This window comes from Echiichthys vipera, assembly GCF_963691815.1.
Source record: "Echiichthys vipera genome assembly, chromosome: 19".
NCBI lineage: Eukaryota > Metazoa > Chordata > Actinopteri > Perciformes > Trachinidae > Echiichthys > Echiichthys vipera.
Genome location: NC_139844.1, coordinates 21922425 through 21939924, shown reverse-complemented (window position 1 = coordinate 21939924; position 17500 = coordinate 21922425). Strand labels below are relative to the sequence as shown.

Sequence of the window (17500 nt, the reverse complement as noted above, 5' to 3'; positions counted from 1 at the left end):
GCTGTAATGATGCCTCATTCGTGTGAGAAGGCTACATGATGCAACTCACCGCAAGAAGACTTTTGCATCTAGTACGATAGGTAAATACGTTTTTTTTGTCTGGGTCGTTGTAAATATGTGAATTAACATCACACTGATATCAACTAGGACAAGGATGAAATTGTATTTGCACAAAGAACTGTGGCCAAACACTGTTACAGGCGAGGAAACTGCTGAATTTCTGTCAAATTGAAATGTCCACTGACGTCGACACCGACTACAGAGTAAACCATGTCATCCCACGGCTCTATAGCCGGTTCAATCAATGGAATGGCCTGCTGGCAAAACATAGCAGGACAGATGTGGATGTGGGAGCATGTGAGCTGTACTAGAAAGAGACCATGAGTGGGATATTTTCAGTGGATGTACAGTAAATATGAGAAGGATTTATATTTTTTACTGGCAGGCTGCTATGAAGTGGAACTTACCCAGAAGATTAGTGTCATGGCCACACACCACTTATTGTATATAACTGATAATCTACATGCATCGAGATGCAGAGCTAGGGAATAATAAAGAGACAAATGTTGGCATTGCACGCTCAAATTTGGTTGCTTTTTGTATGTTTCATACTGGATAGATAGATAGATGGATGGATGGATGTATTGGTTATTGTTTTTACACCACCTGTTACCCTTTCTGTTAATGAACATCCACTGTGTGTGTGTGTGTGTGTGTGTGTGTGTGTGTGTGTGTGTGTGTGTGTGTGTGTGTGTGTGTGTGTGTGTGTGTGTGTGTGTGTGTGTGTGTGTGTGTGTGTGTGTGTGTGTGTGTGTGTGTGTGTGTGTGTGTGTGTGTGTGTGTGTGTGTGTGCGCGCGCGTGTGTGTCTCAAATCATATGCGAGAAAAGACGGGAGCCATCAGATGAATTAAAATCTGTTGCCCCTCCTCGCCTCCCCCAACCTCCCCCCCTGCATGCGGGCTTACGCATTCCCGCCTCGGCCAATCCGACAGCCGTGAGAGGAGAGCAGGGGGGTGAGGTGGAAGGAGAGTGGGGGGAGTGGATGAGGAGGGAAGGAGGAGGAGGAGAAGAAGGAGGAGGAGGAGGGGCAGGACCAGCAGCCTCCGGGGCTGGCGGCCCATCGTTCTTGTCACAGCTGGGAGGGGAGGAGGGAGGGATGGAGAGGGGAGGAGGGAGGGATGGAGAGGGGAGGAGGTAATCCAATGAGACACAGAGAGGAGAGGCAGTGCGAGGGCAACGCCTCGCAGCACCAGGAATCTCTCTCTATCTCCATCTCTCTCTCTCTCTCTCTCTCTCTTTCCCCCCTCCTCTGTCTCTGAAGCGTAAAAAAACCAAAGGACTCTCATCTCCCATTCAGTCTCCTCTGTATGTGGATGAGGGCTGCTTTCACATCACATTTTTAAGCCTCTCTTTCCCCAACACTTCAAAAATTCTCCTTAATTTCTTCCGGATGTTGCTTCTCTGTACCTGCCGAAGGATGAACTGATGACCACGAACGGGGATTATTTTTTGTGTCGTTAGGAGGCAGCATCTTTTTCACCGGAGTCATCTTTGTTCTTGTGCTGCCAGCTGCTGATTGTACAGGCGCTGCTCGTGGGGAAATAGGTTAGTGTGCCTGTTCAGTGACGGGCAGCAGAGGTGATTGAATGCGTTGCACACGGAGGAGACGAAGAAGAGGGGGATGCCTTCCCGGCGGTAGCGCTCTGTAGCCCTGCGACCACTTGAAGAGGTGAAGAAGGTGTCTGGAGATGCTGGCGCTGAACTCTGACCTTTAGCGAAAGTGTCAGCCACGAAATTCAGGACAGTCGAAGGAAAAAGCACAAGATACAGACTTTCTTTTCCCATTTTCGGAGTCGCTGACCCGTGTGTCTGCTGTGTGTGGACACCATGGACATCAACCTCCAGTCGCACCGGTTTTACTTCCCCCAGATCTACTGTGCTGAGCCCGGGGCACAACCTCAGCTCACTGAGTTCAAAGTCAGGTAGGCTTCCTAGTGTTGGAAAGGTGTTTACCATGGACCCATCAGTTGTCTCCATTTGCTTTTATCAGTATGAGGTGCCTCTAAGATCCCCCCAAAATGTATCTATAGCATCATGATTGTCTTTTCCAACAAATCCCCTGCTGCTGCTGCTGCATATGAAGTGTTTCTGTGTATGATGAGCGCTGCTGTGAGCGGCTGGTTGCCCTTGCAGGGGGATGGGGCTGCATGCTAATGTGTTAGCTAGCTGTGCAGAAAAGTGTCAGGCTCCTGGGAGAAGCAGAGGGCATTGATGGCCGATGTCGGAGCTTGCCAAGTTTGGACAGAGGGGGTGACAGTGCCGCACTGTTAGATTTCCAATCCAGTCCTCCGTGGCCGCTGTAGCCCCCTTGTTGGGCCGCCTCTGTGGCTCTTTTGTTCTCTGTGTTTACGCCTCTATTTCTTTTTCTTCCTCTCTTCCTCTCCAATCAACGCCGAAAGTGTTTGGCGCGGCTCGTTGCATCCACAGCCGACGCCTGCCGTCACGGTTGCACAGCGCTCGAAGGCGCATGCTCAGATATGCAACAGCTTCCCTGTTCTTTGTCTTGTTGAGAAGTAATTGTGCCGGATGGAGCTGTTGCATTCAGGCGTGCACAAAGTCAGACCTGATGCTGTGTGACATTCACAATAGGAAATATTTGTCTTTCTGTGTCAATGAAGACCACATTCACAATTGTTTCAGGGTTTTTTTTTCAGCCCCTCGTGTACATTTCCATCTTTCCATCCGTCCATTTTTGCATGTTGAGGTGTCCTTCTAATCTTGTGTGCGATACGTTTGCCGATGCCTCCTCTAACAGCTCTGATTAGTGCAGCTTTAAGGGACTCAGCCCGTGTTTTTTCCCCACTAAGCAGCTTTTAGTGTGGCCGGTGCTGCAGGCTGGAGCAGCTTTATGGGGCTACAGTGTGTCACTGTCATGGCCTGGCCGAGCTCCCTCGTGGCTCCATGGGACTCTGAGGGCGGGCACAGGTGGGCAGCATCCCCAGGGCAAAGAGCGGGAAAGAAAGCAAGACTGTATACCCAGTTTTCTCCCGGTCTCTACCTACTGCATTTTAGTTGACCTCATCATGTTTTTTACTCTTATGTGCTACCGCAGATGTCACAATCTGGGTTAGTATTTAACTCTCTGGTCGGAACAGTTACTCTAAAGTGTTTTAGGCCTCATAAACAATTTAACAGCTTCGATCCACTGCAGACTCACCTCAGTGACCTTCTGGACCTCCAATGTTCACATCAGCAAACATCAGGAAATATCAGCGTTTGTCTGTGCAGCTGAAGCAAATGCAGCCTTCATGAAAAAAAAAAAAGAATACTACAGTCTCGCACATTTCCGGCTGTGCCTCACACCTCTCCTTTTCTTCCCTGGAAGAGGGACACAAGGCAGGCACACCAACGCCAACTCGCACTCACACAAACCCTGCGTGCATTCGCAGCGATTAAATAGGTTTAAAGTGTAATGTGTTTTCCCAAAACCGATCCAGGCCCTTAAGCAATATTAATGTTTTGCAAATCAGATTTTATGCTATGAATACCCACTAAATCAAGCAGAGAGAGGTTCTGCTGAAAGTACACATAAATAAACAGACTGCTGTATCTATTTCTGAGCAGATTAATCACTAGTCGTAGTATTCCTGGCGGTTGAAGTTGGTTCAGCTCACTGGAAACAGGAAATGGACACAAACTGCACGGCGGCGTCAATGAACATAGTATAAGCAAGGTGTGCTCATTAGAGCTGAGCGAGAGCGAAGTAGGAGAGAGATTGGAGATAGAAAAATGAGAAATCAAAGGAGACAGAGAGGGAAAGAGAGAGGGAGAGGAGGGAAATGAGATGAGAGGGAGGGAAAATAAGAGACCAGGAGAGAGAGAGGGGGGATGGTGAGAAAGGCAAAGCTAAGCAAAAGGAAGAGGGAGCTGTGGATTGTGAGGGGAACAGTCAGACGGATGCAGGTGGACTAAGGGAAGAAAGGAGATGCTGGTGTGATTGTGGAGATAAAATAAAGAAAATGATGTTCGATCATGGTTTCTGGTGGGGTTTTGGTCTGGCACACGCCTTTTTGGAAAAAACATTTGCAAGAGATGCTGAGATATTAGCTCCAGCCTGGGCTCCATGGTGACCGAAGCAGTCACGTTATAGCCAGATAACCATGACAACCAGGGCCGGCCAATCCACGGGACCATACATGTATGCACAGACATGTATGCACTGAAATGCACACATACAGAGAGAGAGAGACCTTTTGCTCCAATGCCTCTTCAAGCTCCAAGCAGAAACCCAACCGTCTTGTGTCGACGTTTTCATTATTCTGATGATCCAGTGCAGTGATATTTATATTTATAAGTATATAATGTCAGCTTTTGATTGCTAATATAAGCTGAGCAGAGCGGCCTCTTTTGTTGGCATCAGGTCATATTTTAATTGACAAAAACTGTAAAGATTACTAAAATATTTTAAATACTATTAATTGAGTTATTTTGAGTACTAGAGGTCATATTTCCTGTTGTTTTACGCTAAATTTAACTTTTTACTTTTTAATTTAAGCTTAATTTAACTGCCAGCATTGACAACATAGATGAGAGTAACACATAAAGCCACGCTCCCATTACGATGAAAACAAACTACCGGCTTTGACTGGCGGTAAATACAAATCCCGCCGTAATCTGTCCTGGTTTCGCCTATTTTACGTTAACAGGCCTGGAAACCTCCTGCTACGCTAACGTTAGGCAGGCAGACAGCTTTATTACGTCGTTGCCGAGCAATGAGCGACGTTATATGTAAAAAATCGAAGAGTTAGCGAATGTTTGTCCAGTTTACCGGAAGAGAAGTGGGTAAACAAGCCCATCAGTGGTCAGAGGTGACATACCCACACATTTATTCCTACCTCATTGAATCACCAGGTAATTCAGGCCTGTGACAACGACCCCTTTCTCTGTCGTTAATCTACTGTCGTTTTAGTTTGGCTCTGTGAAACCAAACAAACAGTCACAGTCTTTTCTCAACCTTGACGGAGTTGTCCATTTCTTTCCTCGCCTTAACTGAGTTACCAAACCTCAACAATAGCAGTGGCAGATCAGGGAAAGCCACAGTTCATTTTCGTATCAGCCATTTATAATTGGAAAGCATTGATGAAAACACATTACCCATGAGCCACAAGGCTTCTCAAAGGTCATTGGATTCCCAGAATTTATTTCAACGTGCCGTGTGTGAAACGAACAAGGATGAGCCAGATTTTTTAATTTCTTTTTAAAGACATTACTTCCTAAAAGGTGATAAGACAATGGTTGTTTTGTTTCCTGAAGGTTTAAACGTCTGCTTCAATCAACATGTCTTTGGATTCTCTGACCCCTGCTCTAGGATTTCTCCCCTTCAGCTCCCTCACCATTTCTTCACCTTGAAACCTTTCACTTAAATCCAGGAGCGGCTGTAACATACATTATTACTTGAGGATTATGTCTGTCTTATAATGGAAGGGCTCCCTGTTTTTCCAGGACTCACAGAGGAGACCAAATGTCTGTATTATTCCCTCAGAGCGCAGTGAACTGACAGATTAGAGCCCACCGCACACGCATGTCAAACATAAGAAAGCCCTGCTGGAAATTTGTGAAATATTCTGGGTCGGTGGATCCACTGACTGATGATCTGTGGCACAAATAGTAACCACATGTCTGCCATGACACTGCGTGCGTTTCACAGGAGGACGAGTCGGCCAATTACAGCTGCCTGCTTTGAGTTATACAGACTACCGGCTCCTACAGTAGTCTGCAAAAGGAGAGCACTTAACCTAATGGCCTAAAGCAAACGCTCAACTGTAAAATGGTTCACATGTAAACATGTCTGCGCCGTGTGTGTGTGTGCGTTTGTGCGTACGGTTGGGTTTGTGTGTGTTAGGCTTCGCGGTAAGAGCAGCAGTTAAGTGACATCATGGAGGAGAGACAGCGCAGCCTCAGGGCGTCTCCACAGCTTCCTCTTCTCCGTCCTTTCACTCTCACCTTCCGCCTCCTGTTCTTCCAGGGACGTGTTTTCTTTCAGACAATCCTCAGTGTTAATGCTCCAGCTATGCTCTCACCTACAGCCTTCACTCTGCTGGGAAAATGTTCCCCCTCTGCCAAATGGAGACGCATGCATTTTTTAAAGCCGCCCCCGCTCTCTGCTGTTCTCCCTCTATCTTCTGTATCTCCCCGACTCCTCGATTTATCTTCCTGCCTCTGTCTTAATTTGTCTTTTTCTTTTTTCTTCTTCTACCGCAAATGTATTTCTCCCTACCTCATGTCACCCTTCTCGTTCTCATTCGTCCTCTCGGCACGGGGTCTAAGAACCTCTGCCCAACCATTAAGTTCTTCAGTTCACGTGTGGGTCTATTGGGAGAGTGACTGACTTTCTTACGTGCATGCCAACTCAGTCAACAAACTTTGATTCTTGCTGATGCAGAGGTAGACGAGGACGGCCCGAGGCGCTAGACTCGGTATTAAACATTCCAGCGAAATGCTCATTAAGCTGAGATCAAGATTCCCACGAACAACAGGAATGTCTGGCTCCGTGCTAGACTTGAAGCCTTTAATGCCACACATGATACAGAAATTACACGTCCTTTAACTAGGGAGTACACTTGCTCGTGTGCTTTCATACCGAGAGTCTGATGAGAAGATTGACAGTGTTGTGCAAGTTCACACTTAACAAGAGCAAGCACAAAGTTCAGTTAAAACATTAAAATGGACTAGTTCACGTTAATTTCTTTTGTTTTTTATAAAGTTTAATTTTCAGTAAAACCTCCTCCTGGATGCTCCTACTTTAGTATTTGTTGCCATAGCTGACTGGGGCCTTTCTGTGTGGAGTTTGCATGTTCTCCCCGTGTCTGCGTGGGTTTTCTCCGGGTTCTCCGGTTTCCTCCCACAGTCCAAAGACGTGCACGTGTTCGGTTCATTGATGACACTACACTTGCCCTTAGGTGTGAATGGTTGTCTGTCTCTGTTCGTCTCTATGTGCCCTGTGATAGACTGGCGTCCTGTCCAGGGGGGACCCCGCCTCACGCCCGATGTCAGCTGAGATCGGCTCCAGCCCCCCGTGCCCCTGACAGGGACAAGCGGTTGAAGATGAATGAATGATATCTGTTGGAGTCTGTACCGATTTGTTGCTAAAACTCCCCCAAATGTTCATATGGACTGGCTTCGGCGGTACCGGTAGCTGCGTCTGAATCATCAGTTGCACTAGCAACACAGCTGTTTCCCTCCTGTTAAAAAGCGTGGCGACCCCCCTCCGTGGTTAGGTTTAGGGATATAGTTTGGTTCAGGTTTAGGTTGGTTGAAACACATATCAATGGAAGAACAGTCTTCAGCACAACACTTCAGGTGCCGTAAAGCAGTGGATTTTATTCATTGGTTGCAAACAGCTGTGGTCAGTTCACTGTACACCAAGAAACAAGAGCTCATTCAATCTATGGCACTCTTAGCACAATCATGCACATCACTGAAGATCGATACAGTTCTGTTCATGGTAGGTAAATATAAAACTGGAGCTAAGAGACAGTTAGCTTAGCCTAGCTTAGCATAAAGGCTGGAGGATAGGAACAGCTAGTCGGCTCTTTTCTCTCTTTCTTTTTTCTACCTTCGGACAGAGCCAGGATCTAAATATGTGAGCAGTATTGACTATCTCTTATAACCCCGTGCGTTTGTCCTTAAATTTTATCTCGAAGTTGATCTTCATGCACCTTATTAAAGCTCAGCTGTGTGTTGGTTTGCACTGAGCAGATTAACTTGTTTGTTTGGGGCTGCAGTCAACTCATCAGGGATCTATTGACCATGTGTTGTCTCTGCCGATGCGTCTGTTATGTCAGAGGATTTGGCCGTCTTTGCAGAGACATAAAGGACCATCCCAAGTCTAATTCCCCCGCCGCTGCGTCTCCCGGTTATTTTCCACTCTCTTCTGTCTCTCTGATATAAGCCAAGTGGGGTCAGACAGTCCTCTCTTTAATTTCAATTATTCTGTCTGGCGTCTTCTCTAAGTGATAAGTTAGGAGGTACGACCATCCAAAGTGAGCTCGCCAACTCTATTAGACCTCGTGTACCAGCCGTTTTGCTGATGTGACAAGACCCCTTTAACGAGTTTTTAGATTTTGTGCATGTGGCTCAAAACCAGTTAGAAATGAAACATCTTCTTTCCATCCAAACACAAACTCAACGTTAAGTTTAAAGCAATATCATCTAATCCATCACACTTAATAACAGATCTGTTTATTGGCCAAACTCTAAAGCTGCGAGTGCTTGATCTCACGTTAAACCTCCTGATTCTGCCCTCCCCCAACAAGATTTCCCACTGCTGTGCTGCTTTTTTTCCCAGTCTCAGCATTAGCGCTCGGGGTTGAGGAAACTCTTAAATGCTTTATGCGATCATGCGGAGCAGCAGTGGAAGAAACCTCATCCTTGCACTCTCTTCGTAAGCTCTCAGCTGGAATTAAACCATAAATTCAGACCTGTGTTACGGCCCCTGTACGTGGCTTTATTCCTTTTGGCTGTCCCCGCTGACCTCAGTGGACTGTCAGAGACGTTTAAGGCTTTATTATCGGTTTGAAAAGGGAACAACAAAACCCCCAAAGCAAGGCAACGTGTACAGCAGACACAGCAAGAAGTTATAAATATGCTTTACGGTCTGCGGAGTCTGTAGCGTTTGCCTTCGAGGCGACGGGAGGTGGGGGGGCGAGCTCATATAATATTCCATAGCATCCATAGACTCCGGCACAGTCATATGGATGCATACATCCTCGCTGGTACACAGCTGCAGCCACGTGAGACACTTATTTGATGAGGAGAGGATGAGACAGGACACTGTGTAATGTCACTGCAAAGACGGTGGAGTCTGTAATTAATGAGCAGACGTCTGAAGACGTATGTTTTTAATTCATATCTCATTCTGCTCATTCATCTTTTCTTCACAGCCATATTTTCTAGGCCAAGCGAATATTCCACTCCAGTTGTCATGCCAACAGATTAGCGTGCTCTTGCGTGTTCTCAGCAGTCGACGGTAGTGTAGAGATGTGTGTTTGCGTGTGCATGCGGTGTCCTGTGTGTGTACGTGTGGGGACGTCTTCTCCACAGGGTCTCCAGGCTCTGGCATGCGTTGAAATATGAACAAGCTGACCCCACTCACACACGCACACATGCACACACACACCAAAACACACACACACACACGCACACACAAACACTTGGCTTGATTAGCATGCTTGTGAATAACCTTCGTAGCAGACTTCACATCACATAGAAGTGTGCAGCATCAAAAATAACCAAAGAAATTAGTACCGTAATCATGCACATAACAACTACAAGAGCGGTTTAAGTCTTTGAGCCTAATGGGGGGTTAGAAAAACAGGGCCAAATGCAAATATGTGTACTGGTATGAAATTGTTACTAAAAGAACAAACATGGGCTTTATGTTTGTAGACACATTAATGCAATTCTTCCACCTTCGCTGCCTGTCTCGGGTTGATTGAAGGGTGAGGAAGGGGTTGGAAGAGGCTCAGAGATTTCAGTATTAGTTGCCCAATAGCACTGAATTCACAAGCTTTAGAAAACGTTAAAAAAAAAAGGAAACAGCATTAAAGGATTATGCGATTTAGAATCAAATCTGCTGCTTAAATGTCAGTGAGCATAACAGGCATTTAAATTAACCAGCCGGGGAGACAAAATGCCGACCATAGTTTCAAGTCTCTGCAGGCTTATGTTTCCACAGCACTGACATGAACTAAAACCAGTCACACCGTCATACATTAAAACTGGTCTACAGCCGTAGCAGCTCTAGATTGTCATTGGGTACAGCGGTGCGTTCAGGTGCATGCTAACGCTATGCATTCTCATAATGACAATGCTAACATGCTGATGTTTACACTGTAGTTTACCTTGTTCATCATCTTAGTTTAGCGTGTTAGCATGCTAATATTTGAGGATTGGCACCGGACACAAACTACTGATAAAAACGTAATGTTACAGGTATTTACTATTGGATGAAGAGAAAAGTTTGAAGTGATGATGCCGCTAGATGGAAAGTCAGAGGCAAGGCAAGTTTATTTGTATAGCACAATTCAACAACAAGGTAATTCAAAGTGCTTTACATAAAACATAAAAAGCATTGGGGAAGAAAAACACATTAAACATATACATTTTAAACACATAAAAGGTCATCTAAAACATATAAAAGATGGTTATAGTTACAGACGTTACAGTGCAGTTTACTGAAAAGCAGCGTCAAATAGAGAATAATAAAACCTGAACGCTTCCTCTCCATGTTTAGTTTTGACGGCGTGAGAGGTAAAATCACAGAGCTCCAGAGTCATAGGGCTTTGTGTTCTGGAAACTATAAATGCCTTGTATCAAATTTCATGGCAAACCTTGTAGAGATATTTAGCCTGGACCAAAATGATGGACAGTGTCTCAGCCATTCATACCACCAGTTGGGTAAACATTTGTAAGAAATTTGTAATAAATGACCCTTAAACATGCAAAAACACTGCATGTTCGTTTCAATTGCTATTTTCTTGCTGTATTAAATATTATTGAAAGAAAATGTCTATATAGGCAATCTAATTTTGGACTTCTGCCTACATATTTGTGTTTAAACCTCAGCAGATATGGCCTGAGTCCCCAGGACATCATACAGATGCAGGTCTCGAGAGTCAGAACTGAAGTGGGCAAAAAGCCTTTGAAATTTTCTGCCTCGTCTTCCTGGAACGATGTGCAGAAAGACTTGAAATTGACACCTCTCGTAACTCTGGGAGAGTTCAAGACTATTCTAAAAGAAATTGCACTTGCAACTCTTGCACTCTTGCAATCGGGCTGCACGGTGGTGTAGTGGTTTGCACTGTCGTCTCACAGCGAGAAGGTTCCAGGTTTGCATCCCGGCCTGGGCCTTTCTGTGTGGAGTTTGCATGTTCTCCCCGTGTCTGCGTGGGTTTCCTCCCACAGTCCAAAGACGTGCAGGTGTTACGTTAATTGATGACTCTACAAAATTGCCCGTAGGTGCGAATGGTCATCTGTCTCTGTTCGTCTCTATGTGCCCTGCGATACACTGGCGTCCTGTCCAGGGTGTACCCCGCCTCACGCCCGATGTCAGCTGGGATCGGCTCCAGCCCCCCTGCGACCCCGACCCCGGGATAAGCGGTTGAAGATGAATGAATGAATCTTGCAATCCCACTTTCTCTTTTTGTAATCGTATTGTATTTGTGTTTAGTGCTGCTTTTGTGCTGCCGTCTTGGCCAGTTCACTCTTAGAAAAGAGGTTTTTATAATCTCAATGAATTGTGTTCTTGGTTAAATAAAGGATATTGACTGATTGATGTCCCTGTAGCTGTGTCAGTGGTCTAATACAGTGCATAGTTTGCTATATTGGCTTGCACAATAGCCTGCAAAAATTGGGCCAAAGAGAGAGGATTTAAAACTCTGGGTCCATGGAGATGAAGCTTACAAAACGCTGTTCTATTTTGGTACTAATATGCAGTGTCATATCCAACAATAACAATGTGTCACGCCACAGCTTTCCCATGAAACACTGCTTTATAGTCAGTGTGGGAGACTGATGACCATGTTCTCTGTCAGGTCACAAGACCGTCTGTCCTAAACTATAACATTTACACAAGCACACAGGGAACGAGTATGATTTCCACATAAAACGTGTAACCTAATTCAGCCAAGGCCAGTTATATTTAGACTTTTCCTTTGCAAGTCGAGCCGTTTGTTTTGTTTTATTACTGTTCGTATTCGAGTCGACGGGCTGTTTGAAAGCCTGCTGTCAGCGCAGGCCCATTCTTCTCTCTTCGGAGTCTTCTGTCTCCTCTTACTCGCCCTGCCTCACTGTTTTCCACTCTCCCCCATCACCACCGAAACCTCAAATACGCAAGCAAGCTGCTTATGTAACTGGCCTGCAAACTAGCATGACTGTACTTTCTTCGAGACCATTTTTCACAGATATCTGCATAAACACTGCTGCCACACATAAACACATAGTCGTTTATACCATGGGACAGAGGCATGCACTGATGCGCTGTACACTGTAACGTCTTATTCGTTTGCTGAATCCCCTTACAGGAATAAATGGGGGTCTTTTTTTGGAAAATACAAAGAGTCAAACTACAATTTCACTTAAAGATACTGTTGAAGACAGGTGGTCTATTTATGAAGTAGATTTCTTCAGTATTTCTAATGTATAAATGTCAAATCTACTGCAGTCTGGAGGGTAGAGCACATTTATTACATGAGTGAGGTTTTAATAAAACATCACATAAACAAAGTAACAGTCAGACGGATTTTTTACTAACTAAGAAGATTAGGAAGACTAAGATTTTCCAACTAAGAATTTATCTTCTGCAGCTTATTTGACGAAACTCAAACAAACTTCATCATCTCCAGTGGCCCAGTGCAGGCTGGCTGCATTCATGTATGAATATTGGACCTAATTCATGTGAGTAGGGTTAGTTTATTCAAAAATGAAAATGTGTAATCTAATTATTTTTTAGCTTGAAGCTTGGGTCCTAGAGAGCTCAGTTGACCTGGGCTAAATATTATGTTCCACACTTGTTATCTTTGAACTGTTTACTGTCTGTAATAACTACATGAACATAATATTAGCCTACAGTATCTGTCGGGGTTGTCGAGTCCCTCTGGGTTTTGTTGTTGTTTGTTTTGGGGAATTATTTAATGCAGGAGTTTTTGAAGAGGGGGGAAGCCCTGTGAACTGTCAGTTAGCAGGCTAGTTAGCTCATTAGCTATTGTGACCTATATTAAGGTCACATTTTAAGCAAATTACAACAAACAATTTTGAGAACCTTTTATAGTTGTTAAAGGTTGAATATGTGGAATCTTCATTAAAAGCTATATTTTAAAATAATGATAAAATAAAACACCTAGGTGCATTTTGAGGGGTACAGAATGAAAGTATTGCTTTTCCATAAAAAATATATTTAGTCAGAATTAATTAAAAAAAAAAAACTTTTTACAGGTTTGACAATTACTTTCTGTCACGTTCTGTTTCCATTGTACCAACCAATAGCGAACGGCATTGCTGGTTGCCAGGGTTTTCTGTTGTTTGGTGCAGCTACAGTAGTCTGGCACTGGGTGAAATGAAGTTTGCATGAATCCTGCAGCTGCTTATTTGCCCCAGCAGCTGAGTGACCGGAGACGGGGAAAAACGTGAGTCAATATAGGCCAAGCATTCACTCCATGGACTGAGAGAAAGGAGTTCAACTGCATTAAAACTCACGCCAAAATGGCTACGTTTCTCCTTGATTGGTAAGCTAACTTTCATGTTTAAGTAGCTGTAACGGCTAACGGTAGCTGTCAGTCGAACTCCTCTGCAATACTTGTTTTTATGGTGTGATTTGTTGGAGGGGACGGGTTCAAACAGGCTCAAACAGACTACGTTCTCCTGTAGGCTGCTGGGTCTGACCAACCTGGCAACCTGATTGCTGTAATTACGTTTTGTTGTTGCGGTGTTCTGCTCATTCTCCACATTCAACCTTTAAGGTTAATGTATAGTTGAGGTTATGATTGACAGAGAAAAGACTCATTCATAGTTCAACATTTTATAAAATAGCGCATTTGTTGTGTTTAAACTATATCTATTTAAAACTGTTCCTTTCAGTGCTGCTGCCTGCTTCTAGTGGAGTCTTCCCCAGGTTTAGTTGTTGCAGAACTTTTCATGTGCAGAGAATAAATTTGCATATCACAACTTTAGAATATATTCACCAAGTTTCAGGAGAACAAGCTGCCTGAACATTTTTGCAACGCAAACATGGCTGACATCCAACACAGCAGGCTCTAGTTTCACAGAAACTGCAGCAGCAGCAGCAACTGGGACGAGACTTTCTGTCAGTGCTCGTGCATCTTCACTGAAGTAGGCGGTTGACAGCAGATGAGTATTTGTTGGGAGACTCAGATGGGTGCCTAAATTAATGTCATTTACCCAAAGTGGCTCCTGATTATGCCAACTGGCCCCTGTGGTTGGATTGCAGTGTCGGTTTAGCACAATTTATCCCATTTTCTATGAAAGCTGAGGTTTAGCTCAGGCTCAGGCTCAGTCTCATTGCTAATGTAGCTTTGCCCTGCTGGCACGCTTATAAATGTTTAAGCTGTCAGCTGTTTTTATTTCTGCTTTATGCAGCTTTGATGTTCGTGCAGATGATGGTCACACGCACACATACAAGTTTCATTGTGCACTCTTTCTGGACGGTTTAGAGGCAGTGGATACTCCATGATTCCTCTCCTGTCTAGAAACACAGAGAGTATTTTGCAAAAGACAAAAAGACAAACGATTTGTGGGGACGATTGTTCTGCCAGCTAACTCTCTGTATTTGGCTGTTCTCTCTAAGCAGCTGGCCGCGGGACACAAAGACACTGTTTATGATCCGCGCTCCTCCTCTTTCATTGCTGCTGAACCACTAATCCAAAAAAATCTTTATTACTTGAGTGTTTACAGTGAATCAGCAACAGCAACGGAAAAGTAAAGATTTTTAAATCAGTGGGCAGAAAACTACAAAACTAAATTGACTTTCTTTCCTGTTATTCACCTTAATGTACTTAATGTACTAATATGTCCTTTAAGGTCCCATGTTGTAAAAAGTGAGATTTTCATGCTATTTTTTTTTATAAAGCAGGAAAGTATCAAAAAACTCAATCCACAGAGAAATGCACACGACCTGTGTTCAGAAACTGTGCCTTTAAACAACCGTGAGGAAGTCTGTACAGGTGTGATGTCACTACTATACTAAACAGCCTTTAGGTAGAGAGTAAAGTCATTCCCCGACTGCAATGAGACTTCAAGAGTGCAAATGTGGAAGACCTGGAAACACGGACCAATCAGAGCTGACTGGGATTTTTTTGGCGGGAGCTCAAAGAGACGGGCGTATTCAGACAATATTACATTTATTAAAAAAACAATTCGATGTCAGCTGGGATCAGCTCCAGACCCCCGCGACCCCGACCAGGGACAAGCGGTTGAAGATGAATGACTGAATTAATTAATTTCAATTATGAACCTGAAAATTAACATAATATGTCCCTTTTAAAATGTGATGGGACAGATGAATGAACTCTGCTGAGCTTACAGGACAGCAGTCAGTGATATTAGCCAGGAATGCTGGAGCTAAATCTGACAGTCTGGAAATATAATTACGCTGCTGGACCAGTCTCAAGGTTGCTGCTTCAGCGTGTAATGATGGTATTGAGGCAAAGCGAACAGGACGGTTGTTTGTGCACCTGAGAAGCAAGAGATCGCAGAGTAGAACGAGAATATTTGGGTTTCTCTCATTGGTGGTGTGTGATCAGGAGGTTTACTATGTAATAACCTCTTGTTCTGGCTTCAGCAGCAACACTGGATAAACTAATCCATCAAATCAGTTCAGGGCATGTTGATCTCCGCATGACAGCCACTGCTGCCCACTGGCAGGTTTCCATGCAGGGACAATGTTGTCAGGCAGTCTGTTTGCATATTTCTCTGCATAACCTGCAGAGGCAGACTGAAGAGGCGGTTTGATTCCGGGTTTGGTGTAAAACAGTGTTATTATGCACTCTTTGCATCTTTTTATGTCCTTACTATTTAGTATCTTTCTTATTTCAGCTTATTTTGGTCCTTAAATCTTTGTTGACCTTTATTAAACAGTGCAGTCATGAATCATGAGGTCAGGGGTCACTTCAACACTTAACAGTGCTTTGATTGTTACAGTTTTCTATAACCTGTTGTGGGTCTCTTGGCTTTACAGTTTGGTTTGTCAGTTAGTCGACTAATATGTCATTTTGATCTTAGTCGACTAAGATTTCTTGAGTCGTTAAAATCATTTTTCATGCTTTTTTCATTATGAATGACTTATTTGTCATGAACGGTGCGGGGGGGAGTGGGACCTAAATGCAGACACGGACAACGAGTAAGATTTAAATGAATGTTTAATTGGAAAACAAATAACAAACAGTGTTCAGGGAACGGGGAAAACAGGAACGGGGTCCGGGTGTAGACGATGAAGAACAAACTCAGGGATCAGGAGACGAACACGAACGGGTGGTAGGAAAGCAGGAACTCGGGAAACTAAAACAAAAGAAACAAAGAAACAATTAACGAAGAATAGAGCAACCCAAGTAGAAACATGGGTAAACGGGAGCAAACCAAGAAAGACACAATACCACGTAAATGTGAAAACGGCCACATCCAGCTTTTTATCGGTCAGGCGCTGATGAGGTGATGAGCCACAGCTGGGCGGAACCACGCCTACCAGCATCGACAGACAAACACAAAGGGAAAGACACAAGCAGGGGAAAACAGACAGACAGGGAGACAAACTCACACAAGAGGAAGAGGGAAAGGCCTTTCAGAACAGGGATCCTGACAGTATTTATAAGATTAAAGTGGTGCTTTGCGTGATTCTTTGTGAAGAAACTCAGTTTTACAGAAAATTGTACTTCTTTAATCAAGGACAGCCATAACAGCGCTCTGTCAACATTGTTCAATTACGAGACAAGATGACATTTTGAGCTTAAACCACAGAATACACTCAAATGCATTGTTCGAAACACCTGTACAAAGATTGCTTTGTTGGGAAGAATGAGCACGTCTTGATTTCTTACATTACGTCTCGGTGCAGCCACTTGGGGATCAATTTTTGAAAATAACCTCAAATTGTAAGTGATTTTCCCATAAATGACTTCGACAGCTCTGGTGGAGGTGCTATAGAAAGTTGAGGTCAACTAACGATGTGTTTTCAGGTTTCCTTTATTCCAAAAAGCTTTTTTATAGTCCCTGATGTCGGCTAAGATAAAATAAGATAAGCTGGAACTCTATTTACCCAGAGGGACATTGTTGTGTAGCAGTTGCAGTACAAAGTAGAAAAGAGTGCAAATATAAAATACAATTTAGATTTTTATCTGTATGGATGATTTAAAGTTTCATCTACATTGTCGACACAGCCAGGAGAGAAAATCCCAAACTTCACAGTCTCATTCACACACTGACGCTGATCTCTGTGGTTTCACTGTCGACAGATGTTCACAGACACTACGGCTCCGTTCACACCGCAGTTACAAGTGACCTGAATCCGATGTTTTTGCTCATGTGTGACCCGTGTCTGATTTGCCTTTGACAGTGTGAACAGCACAGGTCGCATTAATTTTGACATTTTCTAATTCAGAATTTGGCCACTTTTGAATGTGCTACTGAATCGGATACGTATCGGGTTTGTTTTTTTCATGCAACTGCAATCTGAACAGCCAGGCTGACCCACACTGCTCTGTTTTGTAAATGAATAATGAATAAAGTTGATTGAAAAAAAGAAAGTGTGCCACAGTCGGGAGCCCCAGGAACAGAATCAAAACAAACATGGAGAACATCAGTGAAGTAGGCGGCCAGCGGAGAGAAAGTGAAGTTGTAGACCTCATTAGTATTTGGGGAGACACCTCGGTGCAAGCTAGACGTAAAGGGTCTTATTGTAACCCGGGGGTGGGCAATTCCGGTCCTGGAGAG

General features: G+C 44.1%; 1 protein-coding gene across 3 annotated transcripts in view; it reads left to right on the top strand.

Moving 5' to 3' along the window:
* evlb (Enah/Vasp-like b) overlaps positions 1 to 17500 on the top strand; it is a gene marked incomplete at its 5' end in the record, with an annotated part of 49171 nt that overhangs the window by 10228 nt on the left and 21443 nt on the right. For 2 of the 3 annotated variants that reach the window (XM_083933690.1, XM_083933689.1), the window contains one exon: positions 1889 to 1983. The exons of the other annotated variant lie outside the window; for it this stretch is intronic. In XM_083933690.1, the coding sequence (XP_083789816.1) occupies positions 1889 to 1983 (95 nt within the window). Of the gene's footprint in view, positions 1 to 1888; positions 1984 to 17500 lie in introns of those variants that run through there. 3 annotated transcript variants of the gene reach the window in all.